General features: G+C 39.2%; 2 protein-coding genes across 2 annotated transcripts; one reads left to right on the forward strand and one right to left on the reverse strand.

Annotated features, from left to right (window-relative positions):
- Positions 1 to 499: 499 nt before the first annotated feature.
- On the reverse strand, positions 500 to 1150 carry LOC139841031 (uncharacterized). The gene has a single exon (XM_071831267.1). The coding sequence runs from the start codon at positions 1148 to 1150 to the stop codon at positions 500 to 502; it is 651 nt and encodes a 216-aa protein (XP_071687368.1).
- A 747-nt stretch (positions 1151 to 1897) lies between these two features.
- LOC139840185 (probable methyltransferase PMT6) lies at positions 1898 to 10569 on the forward strand. The gene is made up of 7 exons (XM_071830413.1): positions 1898 to 5655; positions 7020 to 7434; positions 8033 to 8322; positions 9009 to 9392; positions 9488 to 9734; positions 9892 to 10030; positions 10204 to 10569. Exons 1-7 carry the CDS (start codon positions 5376 to 5378, stop codon positions 10360 to 10362), a joined length of 1914 nt encoding a protein of 637 aa, XP_071686514.1. The 5' UTR covers positions 1898 to 5375; the 3' UTR covers positions 10363 to 10569.
- The last annotated feature ends 338 nt before the right edge of the window (positions 10570 to 10907 follow it).

The raw sequence follows: 10907 nt of genomic DNA on the forward strand, positions 1-10907 counted from the left end.
AGCTACGGAAGGGGTTGCCTTCAAACTGTGTACCATTATCGCTGACAATTTCTTTTGGAATCCCGAACCTACATACAATGCTTTCCCAGAAAAAGTCTCTGACCTGCTTACTGGTGATGGTGCGCAGGGGTTTCGCTTCCACCCATTTGGTGAAGAAGTCGATAGCGACTACTAGGTATTCAGCGTTCCCTGCGCCCTTTGGGAAAGGTCCCACTATGTCGATAGCCCAATTGCAGAATGGCCATGGTGACGTGATAGGTATCATAGGGTGTTGCGGCGCTCTACTAACAGGTGCGTGCAACTGATATTCTTGGCAAACTCTTATCCTTTCTGCTGTGTCAGCGTACATTCTGGGCCAATAATACCCTAGTCGCTTGATCCTCTCAGTTTCTGTCCTCGATCCCGAGTGTAACCCACAAGACCCCTTGTGAATATCGTTGATAATTGTAGTGGCTTCATTGGGTCCCACGAAGCGTAGGGATGCGCCTAGATAAGATTTTCAATATAAGATTTGTCCTCGCAGTTCGTAATTTGGCGCTTTCACCCTGATCTTCGTTGCTTCCCTTTCGTTTTCGGGTAAGGACCCCATTCGCAGGAATTCTATGATGTCCGTCATCCAGGTTGCTTCTTCCTCTTCGACGTATGCAACCGTTACCTCGGGCTCAGTGGATTTCTTGAAAACTTGCTCTACTAATATCTTCTTTTCCAGATGGTTGAAGGTGAGAGCTGCCAACTTACTGAGTACATCCACATGTTTATTCTGGCTCCTAGTGATTTGACTGATCCTGAAGTCGATGAATGTATCCGCTAGAGAATGGACCAGAGCCAGGTATGATTGCATAGATTTGTCGTTGGCATTGAACGTACCATTTATATGATTAGCGACTAATTGTGAATCCACATAGGCTTGTAGCTTTTTTACTCCTAACTCTCGGGCTATGCGCATTCCAGCCAGTAGTGCCTCATATTCTGCCTCATTGTTTGTCACCTTGAAGTTGAACCACAGCGCGTATGTATGCTCTTCCTGATGTGGACCCGTGAGGATTAGACCTGCACCAGCGCCTTCAGAACTTGCTGCGCCATCGGTATAGAGCTCCCATAGTTCGGGAGAAGGTGCAGGGAGTTGTTCAGGGTCGCAGATTACTGGCATATTAGTGGCTGTTTCGGACAGATAGTCGACCATCACCTGTCCCTTAATGGTGCTTCTGGCGCAGTATGCGATTTCATGTTCGCCAAGCTCTATCGCCTATTTGTTCAGTCTTCCTGATATCTCCGAATTGTAGAGCAGTTTTCGAATGGGTTGGTCCGTAAGTACCGTGATTGGATGCGCTTGGAAGTATTTGCGTAGACGACGGGAAGTGACGACGAGGCGCGTATACGAGTTTTTCTATGGGGAGATAATTTAATTCGCTTCCTGACAATGCTTTGCTGACGAAATATATTGGCATTTGGGCGTCTCCTCTCTCGGCGACTAAGACGGAGCTAACAGCTTCCTTAGATACTGCAAGGTAAAGTATCAGAGTTTCACCTGCAATGGGAGCTGTTAACGTAGGAAGATCTTTGAGGAGCGCCTTCATCTATTGGAATGCCTTTTCTGCCTCATCAGTCCATTTGAAATCCGACTTTTTGGCGCAATCTTTTAAAGTATGGAAGAACGGAAGCGATCTTTCAGCGGTCTTAGACAGGAATCGCGTTAATGCGGCCAATTTCCCATTGAGGCTTTGAAATTGCTTTTTTGGTTTAGTAGAGGGCATCTTTTCAATTGCTTCTATCTTCCTAGGGTTTGCTTTGATTCCACGCGGAGTCATGATGTGCCCTAAGAAGTTTCCTTCTTCTAAGCTACACTTAGTGGGTTTAAGCTTCATATTAATGCTTCTGTGCGTGTTAAATGTTTCGATAATGTCTGCTAGCGACTGCTCCTCGGTGTTGCTTTTAATGTCAAGGTCGTTAACATACGCCTCAAGGTTGCGCCCAATTTGTTTAGCGAACGCTATATCTATGGTGCGCTGATAGGTAGCACCCGCGTTTTTTAGTCCGAAGGGCATTTTGGTGTAACAGTATATCCCCTGGTCTGTGTGAAACGCGGTCATCTCTTCGTCTTCCTCAGCCATTTGTATTTGGTAATATCCCTTATAGGTCTAGGAAGCACTTAAACCTAAAGCCTGCTAGCGATTCGACTTTCTAGTCTATTTTTGGCAACGGATAATTGTCCCTAGGGCAGGCTTTGTTGATGTCTTTGAAATCAATGCAAAGCTGCCACGTTCCATCGGACTTGGCTACCAACACGGGGTTAGCCACCCATGTCTGGTAGTTCACTTTGCGCAAGATATTAGCCCTTACTAACTTGTCAACTTCTCTGCGCAACCACCCGCTTCTTTCGGGCGTCATCAGTCCCTTTTTTTTGTTTGATAGGTGTCAAATTGGTACTAGCGCGGAGATAATGCTGCGCTATCTCATGAGGTACTCCAGTCATGTCGGCATCGCGCCAACAGAACACGTCGGAGTTGGAAATGAGGATGTTCCTCAGCTTTTCTTTAGTTTCATGTGTCAGGCTTCCTCCTATCTTTACCTTCTGTTCCGGATACTTGGAATTGACTATGACCAACCATTTGTTCGTGCCTTTCTCTTCTGGAGTGGCACTACTTTTATCGGTAACAGACGCGCATAAGGCATCCAGCGGTGTTGATTCGAGAGTGGCGACTCCTCTTTCCGTTGGAAATCGGACCATCCCATGGACCGTGGATGGTATAGCGCCGAATTTTCTAATGGAGGTTCTTCCCAGTATAGCATTATACCTAGAGTATGAGCGCACTACACAAAATTCGATGCTCTCAGTGCGCCTTTTAAACTTATCCTTGCTGTCCCTCAGCTCCAACCTCAAGTCTAGAATCCCGATGGGCCACGCTGATTCTCCTGAAAACCCAGATAAGGCCGTGGTCGGAGGTCTGATGGTTCGCCTTATCGGCGTGGGCAACTATCGAAAGCAATGCTCGTACATGATGTCAACACTACTGCCATTGTCCATATGAAGGCGCTTAACACCATGATCTGATTCAGGTAGGTATCTATGTACTACAATGGGCGTGCAGGAAGTGTTGAACATCTGGATAGCAGGGAACGATATCTCTGTTGCCCCCGAGCTTCCGCCAGTGTCGGCTTTGCGCTTAGTTCCTAGCTGCTGTCGGCAGTTGACCATTGAATGCATTTATCTTTTCGTAACGGAAGACTGTATAGAAAAAATAAATGAGTAGTGGACATATAGAGAAATGATCAAATCAAAACCTTTTAACTTGTATGTCCCACGGATGGCGCCAAATGATCAAGCATAGAATAATCGGGTCGGGTTCGGTCCATGCTTGACATCAATAAAGAGGGATTTAAGGGTCAATTGAGTTTAACTCTCCGGTCCGGAGTACCGTGAATAAACCCCTGCAAGATGAGGATCTCAGCGGGGTGGGTTAAACATAGACCCACCATCGGCGGGCGGTCCGATCAGCAATGGCTCGCGCTGGGTATAGGGTTTTGTTCATAGAACGTTACCTGTATATCGAGAGTGTCTAGTGATATGTTGTGAGTCCGGTAGCGCGGGTAAAGAAGGCGCTATATGAATAGCGCGGGTAGTCCGTACGTGGGTGCTAAAAATAGTATGTGTGTAACTTCCCAAAAAACGGATCCTTTGCCTTGTGATTCGAGTCCGTTATTTATAGCTACAGTGCTGTTTGCTTATTGGAGCCACGTGTTCCACGTTGCTTTCTTGTCTGTACTATCTGGTCGGTCAGTGGAGGGGACCAGAGAACAATACTATTAGTTTTTGCTAGCTGTCGGTCATTGTACAGAGGTCGTGGTAAGTACAGGACACGTCATCTTCGTGTAGCGCGCTATCCCAACCTGGCGCACGCTAGCGCACATTTACTTACGCCTAAAGTGCCAGAGCGCGAGGGATGTGCACATAAGGTGCAAGTGTGATGCGCAACACGAGCCAATCGGGTATGCGTATCATTACCTATTAATGGATATGATGAGAAATGCTTACTCTGATCCAAGAGTCATATTACCGAAAGTGCCAATATTCCAAGGTATACTTCTTTGATTATATTCTTTAACAAATAATACCGTTGTAGTCGGTCAAACTCCTCGAACCAATCAAATTTCACCAAATATGCCTGAGTTTTTTTTTTTTCGAATTGAAACTGACGTCGTTAAGCCTAATGCATGGCTAACAGCGTCATCGGACGTCAGTTTTGACCAGTTGAGATGACGAATTTCGTTTGACTCTGCTGTAAAAGAAGCCTAAGGCCACTTGCTATCGTTCAACTCTTTCACTAACATTTTCCCTGCCACATCAGCGCCACATCAGCACAAACCCTTTAACATTTCTTTCACATTCCTTTCACTAAATACTCACTATCATAAACTTTACCACCTCACTTTACTCATTTTTTATTATTATTTAAAACTTAAATATAAATAACATTTATAAACAAAATAAAATACAAATAAAATTAATAAAAAAGACGATTACATAAAATAATAAAAATACGAGTACAAAAAAAAAGCACGAATACAAAAAAAAACACGAATAAATAAAAAAAAAACACGAATACATAAAAAAACATGAATACATAAAAAAAACACTACTACATAAACAAAATACCGATTAATCGGTATAACAACCATCCGCACTACCATCGGTGTCGTGAGGAAGCTCGTCCCAAATATGTTTCGCATACAACAAGACATTTGTGGATTTGATTATTTCGGTTCCGAGTAGCCATGCCCATTTATCGTTATCCTCGAGCCACTTGAAGACGTGTTTTTCGCTATTCCAGTAAGCGAAATGCGAAATCTCACCGTAATGAGGGTCACGCCTTAAGTAATCGAACAACTCGCCAACTAGAAGGCCAGTAACCGGCACATCTACATAATCGACACCCCCACCGTCGTAGCGGTCCATGTCATCGGAAAACAACACGCCTCCGTGAATCTCGAACGTAACAGTGTTTGTGGAAACCATTTTTTTGTATAAAAATTTAGAGTGAATTTTGAAAGAGTTAAAATTTGAAAGTGATGTATGTTTTTGAGTAGTGGGGTATTTATATAGAAATTGGGTTGGAAAAACGAAAAAGAAAAAAAATGGAAAAAAAAATAGCAACGGCCGAATACAAATTCAAAAAATCGACGTGCGCCACACTCTAACACCCGTTACTCCCGTTGCAGGAGCAACTGGCGGCCCTTGTAGCGATTTGCTGGCAGCGGTGGTGAGGGGGTGGCGAATGGTGGCGGAAGGTGGGTGGCGTACATAGCGGGTAACCTAATGTTATTCTAGTTCTAGAAAATAAAGAAACTCATACAACTTGTTCAAATCACGTGACCACATGAAGGCGCACGTGAATAGTGACACCAAGCTTTGCTTCCCAAATATCCTGTTCCTAGTTCCTAATACTCGTACTAGTCTCTCTCGTTCACATCACCATTTTCACTCTATTCAACACAAAATGGGTAAATTCAGTTGGTCAACATCAGCTTTTAATTCAAAATCAGGCCAAACAATTCTTTTGGTTCTTTTAGTAATCACTGCATCTTTTTACACCGGAACCTTTTTTGGACAAAATTCCAATTCTTTGTCAATATCATCTTCATCATCACAATCATTAGGTAAGTTTGTAAATTTGATTACTTTTTAATAAATTTTGTGTCTTTATTTTAATTATGGTTTTTTTTAAGATGGGGTTGTTAAGAATTACCTGATTTTTGTTGAATTTTGTTGCATGTTTATAACTTAATAAAAAGGTGAGCCCATTAGAAATCATAGATGTAAATAAATGTGGAAAATCGACTATTATGAATTAATATCCTTTATTTTTCAATAAAGGTTGTATCTTTTACAATTGTGGTGATTCTTTATATGGGTTTGTTAACATTTACTTGATTTTGGTGAATTTAGCTTGTTACATGTTAATAATTTGGTAAAAGAGTGAACCCAATAGGAAATTGTAAGCGGTAAAGGAGTCACTAGGGTTTGGGATTATATTACTTGATTTTTCAGCTGTGGTTGTACTATTTTAGTCAAGCAAGTTCCCAATCTTTTTCTTCCAAAATTGTTAACACATAAAGTCACCTGCAACCTTGTTACATATGCTGACATGACATATTAATTGAAAACTTGCCATTCCACATCATCGGTCTAAGACAACTGGCATGCCATGTCATGCATAGGTAATCGATCTGCTGATCTGTATGTCAAGAAGAATTTCCTTTTCCTAAAACAATCACAAATTTGAAAATATTGAAATTTGAGCGTCGGTTGTGCGCGGTTGATTTATTGGCAACAGCAAGCGTCGATTTATTGGCGACTTGACCGACTCTTAGAGCCTAAATTAAATTTCAGGCAGGATTTAAAACCCATGAAAATTTGATTTTACCATTTTTCATGGCGTCTCAATTTTATTTTATTTTTTAAACTTTTTCCTACTTATTGGCCGGAGGTCCACTCGAAAGCAATCTCTTTATCCGTCGAATAGAGAGAGGGATGACTTTCTCTATTTTTGAGAGTATTTTGACTCTGGGTGGAGAAATGACTTGTCTTTATTCTCGGATAGTGGAAGGATTGTCTACATCTCACCTCCCCATACACCACTTATGTGGTATTGGGTTTTGTTGTTGTTGTGCACAGTTGATATGCCATGTCATCGATAGTATACAATTGGCATCGATCGTATACAACTGGCATGCCCCATCTGCAAATGTAACCTGGTTGTATTTAAAAAAGTCCCTCATGGAAGGGGAGGTAAGATGTGAGCAGTACTTATACCTCTACACGAGGGTAGAAAGATTGCTTTCAGATACACCTACGTCAGACGTGTACGCATAGTTAATAGTGAAACTTGGTTACTATTTCAGTTCTTGCAGTCTGTTGAAGATTACAGAATAGAACATTCGAGTCAACATGAAGAAATTATTATACGTATATATGTATATGTATTAATTCATCTAAGCTGATTAATGTCTCATGCTTGCAGGTAGACCTATATTTACTAACAAAGTTACTCTTACGTACCGTAACTCACCACTTATAATTCCAGAATCTGGGTTGAATATATGCCCCATTGAATATAACGAGTACATACCTTGTCATGATCCTAAATATATAAAAGAAATATCCCCAAATTTAGATCATTCTAGAAGAGAAGATCTAGAAAGGCATTGTCCGCCACTAGAAAAACGGTTATTTTGCTTGATACCGCCACCACAAGATTACAAGATTCCAATTAGATGGCCAACTAGTCGAGACTACGTATGGAGGAGTAATGTGAATCATACACATCTTGCACAAGTCAAAGGTGGTCAAAATTGGGTGCACGAAAAGGGTCAACTTTGGTGGTTTCCTGGTGGTGGTACACATTTTAAACATGGAGCTAGTGAATATATTCAGAGGTAATTAATATATACTTTCTTTTAGTTTACACGCTATTTTAGTTGCACGCGTTCATCTCAAATTTTGTTTAGAAGTACTCTTTGTTTGTGCCTTGAGCAGAAGACTGTTTACATACTGATATATGCGAACCATTTAAGGATTTTGATTAGTTCAATATGTTTCTAAAGTTTGCAATATATCAAGGGATAATAATTGGATTATTTGAATAAAAAGGTAACAAATTATGTTCCGATTACATTTTTGTGTAACACACTTAATATGACACTTACAACAAGGTTTTTTTTTGTTTTTTTTTGTTTTTTTTCTTCCAAATGAGTTGAAGTAATCTTAATTTCCTGTCAAAATGATGTTGGGTGTGGACTTGTTAAGAACTTTGACCATTTGACTTCCTTTTTTGGTCAAAACGTTAATGTCGCAGATCACCCCAAAAGTCTTCTTTTTGATAGTTTGAGCCTTTTCCCGATTGCAAAAAAAACATTTTTCCATCCAAGCTAGAAATCAGAATAAAGTTCTTTTATTTTTAGGCAATTTGCACTCATATGAATTGCCAAAAAAACTCTGAAATTAAGCTATGTTTAATGTGTATACTTTATGCAGATTAGGAAATATGATTACCAATGAGACTGGTGATCTTCGTTCGGTTGGTGTATATCAAGTTCTTGATGTTGGTTGTGGAGTTGCGAGCTTTTCTGCATATCTTCTTCCTTTAAAGATACAAACGATGTCGTTTGCTCCAAAAGATGGTCACGAAAATCAAATTCAATTTGCTTTAGAACGTGGAATCGGTGCTATGTTATCTTCTTTAGCTACAAAACAGCTTCCTTATCCCAGCCAGTCTTTTGAGATGGTTCATTGTTCAAGATGCCGTGTTGATTGGCACACAAATGGTATATATTTTTAAAATTTATATTACATTTGAGTCTTCATTTGAGCTAGAAAAATGAGCCTATCAGATGAATTAGTTAACAGGTTTAAATGAAGTGGGTCATGAAATATGAACACACTTTTTATTATTTCATACATTATTTTTGAGGATAAATATGATTACAAAGTACTCCGTATATGTTAACCATCACTAGATAGCCCAAGTGGTTGGGGCCCTGAGTTCCTTGCAAGAGGTCTCAGGTTCGAATCCTGTCTAGGCCGAATATTTAGTGGTGGCCAGGGATGGTTGGAAACAGCCAAGGAGTAATCCAGTAATCCTGCTAGGCTGCGTACATCAGATTGTGCGGTCGGATTACTCGCCCGGGTAGCCCGAACAGGGAAAACCTTCTATTCTACCTGGATAAAGCTATTTTGGTACGATTACGCGTTAACAACACAATAAGCTACTTTCTACCCGTTCACTTTTCAGCTGAACATTTTGGTTAACTAATTTTGACTAATTAGGATAAATCATAACCCGGATTGACCCATTGATAAGTAAACGGGTCGAAATCACCACCTTCAGTCCTTCGTAGACAAAAAGTAAGATACTTTCCCAGTTACTTACAATCATGTTTGTTCTATTATATACTAATCCAAATTTTCTTTCTTTTTTTTTTCTTTTTTTTTTTTTTTTTTTAATGTTAAGATGGGATTCTACTAAAGGAAATCAATCGTCTTCTTCGGCCAAACGGGTATTTTGTATATTCCGCTCCTCCAGCTTACAGAAAGGACAAAGATTACCCTGTTATATGGGATAAGCTAGTTAATATAACTTCTAGAATGTGCTGGAAGCTTATTGCTAAGAAAGTTCAAACAGCAATATGGATTAAACAAACCGATCAAGTTTGCCTTCAACAAAACGCAGAACAAAATCTTATAAATATATGTGACCCATCACATGATAACAAGATATCATGGAAAATTCCATTAAAAAACTGTGTTACACTTGGCCCCGAGGATCTCGATCATCAAAAACTCCCTCCTATACCACAACGTTTTTCGATGTATTCCGAAAGTCTTAACCGTATAGGTACGTATTTTATTGATGCACGCTTAAGTGATGTTGCATGAGTTTTTTGAGGTTAACTATTTATTTATTTATTTAATTTTTTTTTTTTTTTGTAGGTGTCACACGAGACAAGTTTCTTTCTGATACCCTTTATTGGCAGGATCAAGTGCGTGAGTATTGGAGGTTTTTGAATGTGGATGATAACACGGTTAGAAATGTTATGGACATGAATGCCGTTTATGGTGGATTTGCGGTTTCTTTAAGTACTTGGCCTATATGGGTAATGAATGTGGTCCCCGCAACAATGAACAACACGTTGTCGGCTATTTATGAACGGGGTTTAATTGGTGCTTTTCATGACTGGTGAGTTTAGATAACGGTGTAATTATTGGTGTTAATTATGACCCATTGTGTAAAGGTACCCATTTTGACCCGAACCCAGTTGACCCATTAGGTAAACTGCATTACCCGCCCATTTTGCCGCCACAACATCATAATGATATTATCTTGCCACCTATAGGTGTGAGCCATTCTCATCTTATCCACGCACATATGATCTGCTCCATGCGAATTATCTATTTTCTCACTATGGAGACCATCAAGACGGTTGCTTATTGGAAGATATATTGTTAGAGATGGACCGTCTAATACGGCCTCAGGTATCTTTTTTTTACTCCTATTATCATTTTTTCATATATATCAACAAAATCGTTACTTTAAGACGTTATTTGATTTGATATCCAACCTAGTTATGTTTCTCACCCTCAAATGCAAAATCTTTATGTAAACGGTTATTTATTTTTATTTTATTTTATTTTATTTTCTGCTGCAGAGCTATATTATTATTAGAGATAATGAATCCATCATATCAAGAATAAGAGAGGTTGCACCAAAATTCATATGGGATGTTAATTTACATATACTTGAAAATCAACAAAAGCAAACGGAACAGGTACTAATCTGCCAAAAAAAGTTCTGGGCTATCGTCTGATTATGATCGATTTTCGAACTTAAAATAAACTTGTTAAATGAATGTAGAATGTAGCTGATGTTTGTATACTGTAGATTTGCAGTATTTTGTTTGTTGTAATTATTTAAGGAACAAGCCCATGTTTTAGATTTTTTGTTAGAAGATTATTAGAGCTATGGTCTTGTAAAACTTTTCAATATCCTATTGGTTTATTTTTTCTCACTCTTATATGATATATCTCTCTTATTTGATTTGTGGCACATCAGTTTGTATAAAAAATATTTGTAAAAGTTTTCTAAGCATATCATTTCTCTTTTAATTGTTATTGTTTTTGGTATAATCATATGACTGGATTATGTATGATAAGTTTTACAAGAAAAGAAATTTGAGATATCCTAAGACAGGATCTTTGTACTATTTAAATAACGTTTTTATAAACATTTAAATTAAGGCACTTCATCATACCAAATAAGTGAATAGGTTTTATTAATTCCAACTAATTCATATATTTTGAAAATATCATCAACACAAAAGGGAAACAAGACACGGATGTATGTATAAGTTTG

Source organism: Rutidosis leptorrhynchoides, chromosome 4, assembly GCF_046630445.1.
Source record: "Rutidosis leptorrhynchoides isolate AG116_Rl617_1_P2 chromosome 4, CSIRO_AGI_Rlap_v1, whole genome shotgun sequence".
Classification (NCBI taxonomy): Eukaryota; Viridiplantae; Streptophyta; class Magnoliopsida; order Asterales; family Asteraceae; genus Rutidosis; species Rutidosis leptorrhynchoides.